The 13,438-nt window shown below is 46.6% G+C and overlaps 1 protein-coding gene across 1 annotated transcript in view; it reads right to left on the bottom strand.

The window, feature by feature from the left end:
• Positions 1-11,947: 11,947 nt before the first annotated feature.
• SORD (sorbitol dehydrogenase) overlaps positions 11,948-13,438 on the bottom strand; it is a 31,866-nt gene continuing 30,375 nt past the window's right edge. Inside the window, exon 9 of the mRNA XM_040226430.1 lies at positions 11,948-13,399. Coding sequence (XP_040082364.1) covers positions 13,234-13,399 — 166 coding nt within the window. The 3' untranslated portion in view covers positions 11,948-13,233. The remainder of the gene's footprint in view (positions 13,400-13,438) is intronic.

Here is a 13,438-nt window from a genome sequence, read left to right as displayed (position 1 = left end):
CAAATGAGACCATGAGTGTAGGGGAGAGGTTAGACACTGGAAAATATGTAAACATAGGAGGCCACCAAAACTTCCAGAGAAAGAGGACTAGGGAAGAATGACTCAGGAAAATTTAACAGACATGTTTATATCTTATATCTGAGAAAGAAAGCAAATCTTTTCTACTTCAGGTCACAGATATAGGTCTCAGGTCCTAGGACAGAGCCCAGCCCAAGCCCTGCCTTGGGCATGGGAATGGGGTTGGGAATGGAACAGGGGTAGAGAAGGAATAGGGTGGGATTGGAGGGAAGTGGGGCTGGAGATGGAGAGGATGAGGATGAGACTGGTGAAAGGGCTTCAGGGTCAGGTGGCAAAGGAGTACATGAAGATGTGGGGAGGTGCTGAGGCTGAGCTCTAGGAGAAAGACATGAAGGCTAGCTCTTTGCCTTTCCCCCCAAATTTCCAGACCCAGCACCATTTGAGAGGGGAGAAAGTTGATAAGATGTGGTAAACTTCCCATCCACTTACTCACAAGCATTTCTGAGTGCCTGCGTGCATGCTAAGCCGCTTCAGTCGTGTCCGACTCTCTGCGACTGTATGGGCTGTAACCTGTCAGGCTCCTCTGTCCATGGGATTCTCTAGGCAAGAATACTGGAGTGGGTTGTCATGCCCTCCTCCAGGGGATCTTCCCAACCTAGGGACTGAACCCATGTCTCTTATGTCTCTTGCATTAGTAGGCAGGTTCTTTACCACTAGCACCAAGTGGGAAGCCCCAAGAATTTTTGAGTAAGAGGAGCCAATTTAGCATAGTCGTTAAGAGTGAGGGATTTTGAGTCAAACTTGGTCACCAGCTGGGTGACCTTGAGCAAACAAAGGAACTCTCAGTGCATTTTGCCTCTTCATAAAAGGGGGAAAATCCAATGATAAAATTCAATTCAATTCAACAAATATATGCTGAGCTTTCATTAGGTCCCAGGCAAGATTCAGCTCCCATGGAACTTCTCTGTTAATGGGAGCAAATGGACAAGAAACAAGGAAAGAAAGAATAGAAAGATAATCCTAGATCATGATAAAGAGATTCAAAAATAATAAAACAATAATCTGAAAGTGAATCATTAAAGGGAGCCCTTTAGATAAGATGATTAAGGAAAGGCTCCTGAGGTGACTATGAGATTTTAACAATTAAATGACACAGAGCTTACTGTGTGCCCAGTGCTATGGTGAATGCTTTATACATATTAATTCACTTGATTTTTACCTGTATTGCCCTATATGTGAGAGATCTGGATTTGAGCACAGGAAGTTTTAACCAGAGACCAGGCCCTTAACTACCATTTTATTTTGCCTCTCAAAAGCAGGCTGCAAGCCTTCATTTGGCACTTAGTAATATTATTGTTGTTGTCACTGTTATTATTAAGAGAGGTTGAAGCTCTAGGAGTCAGAGCTCCATATTCTGAGGAGTTTGGAGTATGTGGGGCTTGAGTGATGCTAAGTGACTTGTCCTTTTTTAAAAAAAAGATTTACTTATTTATTTTGGCTGTGGGTCTTCCTTGCTGCACGTGGGCTTTCCTAACTGCCGGGGTTACTCTCTAGTTGCAGTGCAGGGGCTTCTCGTTATGCTGGCTTCTCTTGTTGCAGAGCACGGGCTCTAGAGCTTGGGTTCAGTAGTTGTGGCCCACAGGCTTAGCTGCCCTGTGGCATGTGGGATCTTTCTGGACCAGGGATCAAGATCAAACTTGTGCAGATTCCTAACCATTAGACCACCAGGGAAGTCCAAGTGACTTGTTCTGAGTCCAGATCTGTCCCGTGCTGACTGCTCTCTCCCCTTCCCATCTCTCTAGGAAGGGGGAGGAGGAGGCCTGCCCTACCCTCTAGGGACATCAGGCCCTCAGATCATGTGGAAGTCACTCCTTCCTGGTAATTCCTGTAATGTGACAAGGAGAGCTAACCTCCCTGCCCAGTCTCCAGGAAGTTGTAAAGGACTGGGAATCTCTCCAGTCATCTTCTCAGGAATTATTTTCCTTCCTGCAGAGACTTCAGATAAACTGTAATATGAAGGCACTCCCTTTTCTGAGGGTGAGAGGCTGGCAATAAAATTATAAAGTTGTAGGAGAAGCCCCAAGTGCACTGGATGCTGGGTCGGCACCTGGGTTCTGTTTCTAGCCCTACTACTGAAATCATTGTGTGACCTTAGGGAAATCACCAGAGTCCTCTGGGCTTCAATTTCCTCACCGAGAAAACGAAGGGAGTAGACTAAGACCGCTTCCAGATGTAAAAGTTTACCACTTCCCTCTGTGCTCATTACCCTAACTGAACAGAAGCCCTGTATTAGGAAATAGAAGCCCTTCTTTGACCTTCCATCCAAGGTTCAACTGGCCAGGAGAAGGAAACAAACATTTATTTTTTATTTTTTTGGAAACAAACATTTAAAGGTGTGTGTTCTAGACTCTATACCATATTTATACAAATTGCCTCATTTAATCTTCACATTAACTCTTTGAAGAAAGAACTGTTGCTCTCATTTTACAGAGAAGGCACCTGAGGCTCAGACAGTAATTGCCCACAAACATCCAAGAAGGAACAAGCAAAATCAGGATTTGAACCCAGGTCCCATGAAATCTCAGAATTTCTGCTCTTTTCCATCTTGGTGCGTCTAATGGTATAGAAAGAGAAGGCAATCAAGAAACAATCAGGGGCTTCCCTGGTAGCTCAGTGGTAAAGAATCAGCCTGTCAGTGCAGGAGATACAGATTTGATCACTGGTCCAGGAAGATCTCACATGCCTCAAAGCAGCTAAGCCCATGCATCACAACTATTGAGCCTGTGCTCGAGAGCTTGGGTGCCACAACTAGTGAGCCCACGTGCTGTAACTACTGAAGCCCACACACCCTAGAGCCCGCACTATGCAACAAGAAAAGCTACTGCAACGAGAAACCTGCACACCACAACTAGAGAGGGTAGCCTCCACTCGCTGCATCTAGAGAGGAGCCTGTGCAGCAATGAAGACCCAGCACAGGCAAAAATATACAAAATTATTAAAAAAAAAAAAACCCAGACTACAGCATGGTGACTATAGTTAATGATACTGTATTGCATATTTGAAAGTTGCTTTAAGACAGTGGATTTTTAAAGTTCTCATTACAAGAAAAAAAATTGGAATTATATACAGTGACAGATGTTAATTAGACTTACTGTGGTTATCGTCTCACAATTTGGATCATTATGTTATATACTTGAAATTAATATAAATATTATTTTTCAGGTGGCACTAGTGGTAAAGAATCTGCCTGCCAATGCAGAAAACTCAGGAGACACAGGTTCAATTCCATGGTTAGCAAGATCCCCTGGAGTTGAAAATGCCAACCCACTCCAGTATTCTTGCCTGGAAAATTCCATGGACAGACGAGCCTGGTGGGCTACAGTCCATGGGGTCAAAAAGAGTAGGACACGACTGAGCATATATACTTACATACATAAATTAAGAAAAGAAACAGTTAAACATTTTCATAATCTGTTTCTCATTGTTAATTATTCAAATGGCATTTATTGACCAATTGCTGTGACAGGTCATGTTAGAGCCCACAGGACTCAAAAGGACTACAAGGCACATCCCAGCCCTCTGAGAGTGAAAAATCAGTCCAGCTTTGGGGAGAAAGTGCAGTAACTCATTACACTTGCAAGCACAGTGCTTGTTCAAGGTCCATCTTTCCTGTTATGCTGTGAACTCCTAGAAGGGAGGGCCTGGGCCCTTGCTGTTCACTGTCATTTCTCCACTGCCTAGCAAAGTGTTAGGCACAGAGCAGATTCTCTCGGGCTTTATGGTACATAGATTATATCACACAATAAATAACTGATTACACGCCAAGATAAGTGGTAGAGCCGTGAGGGAATTTAGGAAAAGCCTCTGGAGGAGGGAACCAATCCTTGAAAAGGGTCAATTATACAAACTCATCTCCGGGCTGGAGTCCGCTTTCTACTTGTCCAGACTTGAGCTGTGTGCCCCTTCCACAACCAGACCTCCCTAAAGATGGCATCTTTAGAAGGAAAGAACATCTGTGAATTCCTTTTACCTTTGGCTCTGTTGACATCAGTGTGATACGGCTACCTCATCAGTGCTAGTGACCCCAACGAAGGATCACTTTATAAGAAACAGGCCTCACCTGGCCTGGGTTCAGGTTCTGGGGAGCAATTAAGCCCATGCGTCCCACTGCTAAAGCCAGAGTGCCTAGGGCCTGTGCTCTGCAACAAGAGAAGCCACTGCAATGAGAAGCCTGAGTGCTGCATTAGAGAGTAGCCCTCATTCTCTGTAGCTAGAGAAAGACTGCACAGCAATGAAGACGCAGCAAAGCCAAAAAAAAATTAAAACTATATTAAAAAAGAAACAAACATGCTGATGTATGGCAGAAAACCAACAAAATTCTGTAAAGCAATTGTGTTTCAATTAAAAAAATAAATTAATTAAAAAGAAAAAGAAACCAACAAACAGAACTCAGTGTCATGGAGTCCACAAAACATGGCTAAGTCCAAAAGATGCAGGCATGCAGAACTAGAGGGAAGACTTGCTAATTATTGCCCTCATAAGAGCGGTTACTCCCTTAGTCATCAGATAAAGGACATGATTTACTTAAGAAGACCAAGAGATAAAAACACAAGGGGGCAAACAGTTCACTTCTCAGACTTGTGGTTCCACCCTATGGTCCTGAGGTTTCACAAGTGACTCCTGAGCCCATGATGTAACAGATCACCTTGCCCAGCCTGCCAGGGGTCTTCTAGGGGTCAGGGGTGGGGTTGTAACTAAGATTGGGTTGCTCCCTTCCTTTACCTGATCCTCGGAACTGGCTGCAGCTGAAGGATTTCTAGGAATGGAGCGTGTCCTCTGCCTTGGGAGTTCATGATACGGCTCATGCACTTCTGCATTTGACTCTGAAAGCTACAGTGAATTGTGACATCCTTTTTCACTTTTTAAAATGATGCTGGTCAAACTTTTTAACTAATAGAGATATGTATACAGTTAAAAAAAATGATGAAAGTCCTTCTGTTTCCCTCCCCTCAGACACCATGAAACCTCCTTCAAATCCTCTCCTCTGGGGTGAACTACCATTAACAGTTTGGTGTCTATCCTTCTAGACCATTTCCCCCACACACAGTCAAACATATGTATGTATGGGGTCAGGGGAGGATCTGGGGCAATTATTTAAGCTCTGTACCTCAGATTTCTCAGGTTTAAAATGGAAGAAATACTAATCCCATAGGGTTGTTGTGAGGTTGAAATGAGTTAAGATACCTAGCACTCTCAGAAGAGTCTGGCCCAGGACTTCCCTGGTGGCGGAGTGGATAAGGAATCTGCCTGCCAATGCAGGTGACACAGGTTCGATCCCTGGTCTGGAAAGATTCAACATGCCGCGGAGCAACTAAGCCCCTACGCCACAACTACTGAAGCCTGTGCATCATAGAGCGCGTGCTCTGCAGTAAGAGAAGCCACCATATTGAGAAGCCTGTGCACCACAATGAAGAGTAGGGCCCGCTCACTGCAACTAAAGAAAGTCCACTAGCAGCAATGAAGACCCAGCATAGCCAAAAATAAATGAATAAACAAGTTAATCAATTAAAAAGAGTCTGGCCCATAGTAAGCATTCAAGAGGGTGGCTGTTATAACTATCCCCTCATTCTTTTCCACAGCAGCTTAGTATCCTACTGTATAGATGACACTACTGAGGTTTTACTGCCCCTATGACAGATGCCCAGGAACGCACAAATAAACTAAATGGATCTCCTAAACTTAGGGGGAGCCTGGATCCACAACCCAGGATTCTGCCTGTGGCCCAGAGTTGTTCTTATCATACCACAGGGACCCCACAAGCCCCCTTAAAACCAAAGAGGCCTGAAAGGGGCAGCTGGTCTCACTCCTTGTCCCTTAATGAGATCCTGCTCAGCTGCCCCATCTCATTTGGACCCCAGGCTGTCTCTGATGGGTCTCCAGGGCAGGGGGCTTTAAAAGCAGGTGAGCCCTCCTCTTGCTCTGGACATATCCCCCAGGTCCTTTCTCTGCTACCCAGTGAAACATGCTGAGAACTTCTAGCTGCTCTGGGGTCGGCTCAGGCTGACTGCTGAGAAGCAATGGCTCAGAGCTCAGAGTGAGATTAAGCTACTTAATCAGGCTACAGACATTCCCAGAGCTCCCTCTGTGAGCACCAGGCACCGCACCAGCCACTGAGGGGTACCTCCATAATGTGGGTGAGAGGCATAGCCACGGCCTTGGGGAGACCCTAGCCAGTAGGGACCAATTACTTGCTTAGGGCTCCTGGGTGCAGGGTTCCTCTGGGTGGTCACAGGGGCAGAGCAGGGCAGGCAGATAACAGGAAGCTCCTGAATGCAGTTACCTGGTTCCTACTTCTGCTTGGCCTCCATGTCTAGGTGCCATATCCTCCTCCTAGCCCTGACAGGTTTATGGAAAAGCAGAGGACACTGGGTCAGCAGGCTGAGCCTTTCCTGTCACCCTGGGAACTTCTCTGAAACACTTTTGCAGACTTGAGGCACAGAGCTGGAAAAGCCTTGGGGATCATCCATCCTGCCCAATCACCAGCTGAAGACAGGAGATTTGGTGAGGAAGGGGCAGGGCCACAGTCACGGAGCCATTCATTCTGCCCCTGTGACCACCCTGAGGTAGGTGTTAGCTTTCCTACTTAAAGAACAAGGAACCCGAGGCTTTTAGAATTTGAGTTGCTCAAGGTAATAAGAAAATAGAGTAGCCTAACATGTACCTACCTACCTCTTTCTTTCTATGGGGACCCCAAAACATCTAAACACCCCACTGGCCTCTTCCTTTATCACTGCTTCCAAATGCAGACGAGTTTCCCCTGTAGTTAGGCCAATGACAAGATGCATATTGAATGACAGAAAACTCTTCCTCAGCCAACCCCAGCAATATCTGTCTTTCCCCTGGAAGATTCACTCCCTTTGGAACCCTGTTCTGGAAGAGGCAGTATGGCTTTAGGGACCAGCCACGTTCTAGTTTTGTTGGGTATGCAGCAAGATGTGGGAATTTTGTATGTGGTAGGTGGCTCAGACGGTAAAGAATCTGTCTATAATATAGGAGACCTGGATTCAATCCCTGGGTCAGGAAGATCCCCTGGGGGAGGGTATGGTAACCTACTCCAGTATTCTTGCCAGGAGAATCCCCATGAACAGAGGAGCCTGGCAGGCTACAGTCCACGGTGTTGCAAAGTCAGACACAATTGAGCAACTAATACTTTCACTATACTTTTCACCAGGGGAAGCCAAGTCTGGGGTTCCCAGGGGAGCTCTGGCTAGAGCTCCTGTGATGTGTTGTAAGCCCAGCTGTTTTCCCCAGAACAAGCAGCCCCAGTTTCCAAAGGTCACACATGAGTCACTTTCTTCACCTTACCCTAGATTACTGGCTCCATTTCCTCTGAGATTTTTCCTCATTCACTCCCTCTAAGCTCATATGTTTTCCTCTCTTCTGCTTACATAGCAGTTTTTCCAGAAGTTCCTTAGAATCATCAGTCCTTGAGATTATCAGTTCTGGCAGTCCTATCTCATCCCATTTAGAGGGTGACAAGGGAAATGATTCATTTTAGTGTTTCTGAAAACACATGACACAAATATGCAAGCAAACTTGAAAATCTACATTGTTAAGCTATATATATAAACAGCATTAAATATATATGTGCTTAAAAAAGCAATGTGACAATTGTATTTTAATCACTTGCTCAGAAATTCCAAAAGAGTACTACAAACCGTCAGTCTGCAAGGTCTGACAATCCAAGATTTGCATCTTATTAACTATTTGAATTCTTTCTATACCACGTTGATTTGCATACATGAGAGGTCAGGGCCCAAAAGGAACATTCTATACACATCATCCTCACTTCCTCCAAGTGACTTATTGAAGTGAATGGCTCTCCGAATGCCCTGGCATTAAGTTTGGTGGAGTGGAGAGAGCCTTCTAGTATAAGTTTATTTATAGGGGAGGGGTCCCTTGCTCCACAGTGATCCAGTCACAGCTTCCCATGAATCCTACGCCAGCCCTTCACAGGGGCTGTTTGTTCTCACATCCTGCTAGAAGGGATACTGAGTTTACTAATAAGAAGATGAAGGCCTGAGGAAATGGTGTCCTGTTCAGGTTACAGATGGTGGAGGCCCAAGTCTCCAGCTTTCCCAGGGTTGGCCTGAAGCCAGAGAGCCAGTGGCTGCATGGTCCCATCTTTGAAAGCTCTCCTACTCTGCAGAGTCCTCCCATACTGTACGTGGACTCAGGCACACCCAAACTCAGATTTTCTTAGGTGGTCTCAATATTCTGTTTTCTTTTCTAACCAAGTCACCTTTAAAAGGTGTAAACTCTTCAACTCAGCTATTGTCATTCTAAAATACAACTTCAGGAAAGAGTAAGTTAGAAGTACGAAAATGTATGTACAAGGATAATCATTGAAACTTTATCATAAGCTCGAAACCCTGCAGAGTATCCAAATATCCAAACCACTGTGATTTGCTTTATAAATAATGGTACATCCATATGACAGGATATGGAGATATAGAATGACGATGTGTGACACAGTTAAGGGAGTGGCCAAGACGGTGGAACAGGAAGACCCTGAGCTCACTTTCTCCCACAGGCACACCAAAATTACAGCTATTTACAGAGCAAAGATCAGCCCTGGGATTTCTTTGGAAGGAATGATGCTAAAGCTGAAACTCCAGTACTTTGGCCACCTCATGCGAAGAGTTGACTCATTGGAAAAGACTCTGATGCTGGGAGGGATTGGGGGCAGGAGGAGAAGGGGACGACCGAGGATGAGATGGCTGGATGGCATCACTGACTCGATGGACGTGAATCTGAGTGAACTCCGGGAGCTGGTGATGGACAGGGAGGCCTGGCGTGCTGCGATTCATGGGGTCGCAAAGAGTCGGACACGACTGAGCGACTGAACTGAACTGAACTGACTGACAGCAAATTATTATTGAGAAAGACCTGAAAACTAGCGGAAAAGATCTACAACTAAAGATGTAAAGAAGGAATCACAGGACTTCCCTGGTGGTCCAGTGGTTGGGGGTCTGCCTTCCAATTCAAGGACATAGGTTTGGTCCATGGTCAGGGAACTAAGATTCCATGCGCCACAGGGCAGCTAGGCCTGTGCGCCACAGCTGGAAAGCCCAGGTACTCTAGAGCTGTCCGTCATCAGCTAGAGAAGCCTGCACACTGTAACAAGAAGTCCTTGCACCACACCTGAAGAAGGCCCACAGGCCAGCTATGAAGACCCAGCACAGCCATAAAAGGAATAAAGGACTCACAAGACCAGTAGGAGGGCAGGATAGTCAAGTCACACATCCCCCAGCGGATGACCCACACGTGCGAGGATAACTACAATCGCAGAGGCTCTCCCCATTAAGCAAGGGAACCACGTCCCCCATCAGGCTCTCCCTCCTGGAGGTCCTGCATGGAGAACCACAGCCAGGCTGTGCCTCTGCCCACACACAAGGAAGTCAATGATGGGGCCACACCTCCCCAGGCCCAGCTCTGGGCCTGCAACCTCCACCTCAGGATCACACCTGAGAGCCTGAGGCTAAGGAGTAGAATAAGGTGACGCCAAGAACTTGGGTGTTCCTACAGACAGCTCCTCTCTCCTCCCTCCAGCCACCCATTAACACACAGACAAGAGTGGAACTGAAACCCAAGAACTGCACTCACATCTAGAGCCTAAGGGACACCCCTAAAGGGGTCCTTACTCCACAGGGCCTCTGGATGACGGGAACCTTGTAAAATATCAGCACTCAGAGACCTTAAGATCATCCGGTGCAACTCTTCCATTAACAGTGGAGGAAACCAAGGCCTGAATTGGGAAAGTGACTTGGGAAGTCACACAGTGAGTTAGCTGCAGGCCTGGGATTAGATACAATCCAGGACTCCTGTACCAAGTCCTTCACAACAAGCTGCCTCTTGTAGGCCTGATGGGTGCAAGACCCTAGAGGACAGAGGCTTCTCTCCAACACATCACCTTCAAGAAGCTCCCACTGATGATAAGATCCACTGAAAGATCTTTTGGCAGGAACATCTTGCATGAATCCTATACCACTTCTAGGTGCCCAAGGAAAGAACTCAGGGTCTGACTCAGAGAAGCTTTAAGCAGAGAGGGCAGTCAGGAGGGAGACAGGAAGGCCGTGGGAGTGCGGCTGTGCTGCTTCAGGATGGCAGTGGCTGCACTGGAGAGCCTCTGCTGCTGCCTGACAGACGCACCCCTCGGATGATGAGTTCCCAGCCAGGCCACCCCACTGCCGCCCTCCCTGAGCCCTCAAGGACCTCGGTGACCTCGGTGTGTGGATGTGACAGTGAAGTTGGAGACCTGCCTGCTACCCAGGCATGTGGGTCCTGTATATTGGCTTTTGTACTCCAAGCCCAGACTGATATTGTGTGCAGAGGACAGTTCTGGGAAAAGGCAAATATCCAGTAAATTCTGTCTCTCCCCCCAACTCTTAACCTCTGGTCCAACCAAGTTCCCATGAGACTCCTTTGCTCTCCCAATGGGAGCAAGATAGGAACCAGGAAGGAAGAGGCAGGACTGTGCTACCCAGAAGTGAGACTGGGATGGCCTGACACCCAGGCACGGGGGATCCAGAAGTGCCTTATGACAACAGCCACCGTAGCCAAATGCGGATGGCAAGAGGAAGTGGTTGGAGCTGTGTCCCCCTCTCCTTTGAGGTCCAGGGGGCAACCTCCCCCTTGTACCCTTTAACCTGCTGGCAGGGTCCTTCTCAGCTCTCCACCCAAGTTGGGAGTGCCAGCTGGGTGGGGTCCTCAGTATTAACCGGTGCCACACATCAGTGACAGAGCACACAGAGGCCGGCAAGGCCACCCAAGTTTGGGGAGCTCGTGGGGAATTCATATTCTTGTTTCCGGAACTGATTCACTGAATCAATATTTATTGTATTTAGGGAAAGTGGCAGGAGAACTGATTTCTGGGCTTCCTGCAACCCCTTCCAAACAGTGGAGGGAACATCTTAATAAGGATGCAAAGAAGGGGCCCAGCACCAGCTCCGTTCACTGACTTGGGTCCTCTCACCTCCTGGAGGACTCACTGGCCCCTCATCCCATACCACTTCCTCTCCCACCAACCACGCTCTCTGCCCCTGCTAGGGAAGCTGTGAAACATCACACTAGGTAGAGCTCTGGGGGGGATTTGGAAATGGAAAGTGTTTCCTGAATTGTTTTCAGTCAGCCCATTCACACCTTGAAACTGCCCGCATGGAGGTATCAGGAAGCCCATTTAACAGACCAGGGAGTAGCGGCTCCAAGACCTTAACACAGAAGATCTAGCCCCATCACCGTTGTGAAGTGAGCCACATGTTTTTGTCCTTGGAGGTCCTACCTTTCCAGGAGTCCCCACCGCAACTCCTAAGTCCTTTTCAGGTTCAGTGGCTTCCTCCCTCCACCAAATCACAGTCAGAGGAAGAGTGGCTACTTGTGAATTTAACATAGTGAGTCCACCTCCTTTTGGGGTATTTCTATTGGAAAACTTCCATCTAGAAAGGGAAGAGTCTTTCTTAGTCCATGTTCAAGAACGCTGGGCATCACTGAGCTGGAAAGAGTTTTAAGAGAAGGGAGCCAGCAAGTTTGGCCCTACCTAAACAGGACTTGGGGAAGGAAGTGTGTGGCTCCTGAGTGTGTGCCTGTGTTGTGTGTAAACGCAAGATAACTCCAAAGGTAACACAAGAAAGGAAAAGTAGTGTGAGATCTCAAGCAAATTACTTGATTTCTCCATTTCCTTAGTTGTAAAATAATTATATTTGGCTTGCTGTGAGGATTAGAGATCATTAAGTTGTCAACAGTCAAACAAAATTGTACCTGATGCAGAAAATGAGTCACTTTCAAAAACCCCAGATGTTTCCTTTTGTGAAATGGGTAACCAAAGTCAATTTCTCCCCAAATAGGACCACAAATTGGGGCAGCAGTAACATACTACAAGCAGAATTTATTACCCAAATCAGTTTGAGGAACTCCAGGCACTGGTTACAGCCTTCCTTGGTCACAAGAAAACCAGAACCTCTTCAAACTCACCCGCCAACCCTAGCTGAACTGAGGGGTACGACTGCAGCCCAAATCATGTCCCAGCTACTGTATCTTCATTCGTGACCAGTAACCTCAAAGTCACAAATGGCATGGTGTGATTTAGACCCCAATCTTACCAAGGAAAATCCCATATTTAAAATAGACAAGGTTGGAGCTATCACTCAAACAGACGGAAAGGTACCAAGACCTTTAATTGGCTTTGAGGAGGGAAAAAGTTTCCTGCTCATAAAGACTGGAACTAAACAAATTGTCTAATAATCATTAGTGAAGTCTGAGCCTAGAAGGGCATGCTAATCCTGTGGGGTAAGACAGGTGTACTGCCCAAACTCTCCTGGGCTAGTCTGAACATGATTTAAGGTCTCCCATGAGGACCCTTAGGTAGGCACCTCCTGGTTACCTAGTAACAAAGGAACCTGCAGTGGCTGCCTCCAAATGTGCAAAAGGGTGCAGGTGGGGCAAGTTGGGAAGGTGATTCTTCACCTTGCAAAATAAGTCACACAGAATTCTCAGGATCTGAAGAGCAGTGCTGCAAAGTTCCTTGTCTGTTTCTACATTTAAGGAATACAAGCTGGTTTGATTTCACATGAGACTGCGATTTTATTTGTTTGATTTTTATATATCCTAGATCCAGGAAAGTGAATCCCTTATCCTCCTTTTGTCATAAAACCAAACAGCCCTTGTGTCAAGGGAGAGGTACTGTGCTCTGAAGTAAAACTGTTCACAACATTTCACCCTCAACCTGGAGCTGCAGATTTTTGTGAAAATCAGCTTCTGGGCCACTTAAGTATTGATAAAGTTGTAAATGGTCTCTTCTTAGCTGAGCTACCATCTCCCATCTGGCCACAGTCACACTAGAAGCAGGAATTCAATGGGCGGATTTCTTTCCTTATTCAACTTCCAGGCCCTCCAGGAAGAAAGGGAGTTCCCAGCACCTGCCTACCAAGCTCTGCTCTACTTGAACTTTGATCACCATAAACAGGTCATCCTTACTACAAGTTCCCCCAAATTCTCCTTACTTGTGTTTTTAAGGCACAACTCCCCAGCATAAGGCTTTCTGTTTACAATGAATTATTTTAATTATTCTAACTACTCAAAAGAAACTTCCACCACTCCCAGTCAACCACTGAACCCCAACATGCTGCGAGTGGGGACAACGACAGAGCTCAATTCACATCATGGATTCTGGTCGTTGGGGTCACACTTGATCATGACTTTCAACCCCAAACCCTTTTTGGATGTTTCAAAGGCCTCCAGAGCTTTCTCCAGAGGAAACCGATGGGTGACCAAGGGCTTTACATTCACAGACTTGGATGCAAGCATTGAAATCGCCATTGGCCATCTGGAAAAGATCACAAGCATTACACTCAACCTTCAGGAG

This window comes from Oryx dammah, unplaced genomic scaffold, assembly GCF_014754425.2.
Source record: "Oryx dammah isolate SB20612 unplaced genomic scaffold, SCBI_Odam_1.1 HiC_scaffold_26, whole genome shotgun sequence".
Classification (NCBI taxonomy): domain Eukaryota; kingdom Metazoa; phylum Chordata; class Mammalia; order Artiodactyla; family Bovidae; genus Oryx; species Oryx dammah.
Note: the sequence above shows the minus strand (reverse complement) of the source record. Positions and strands in the feature narration are given on the sequence as shown.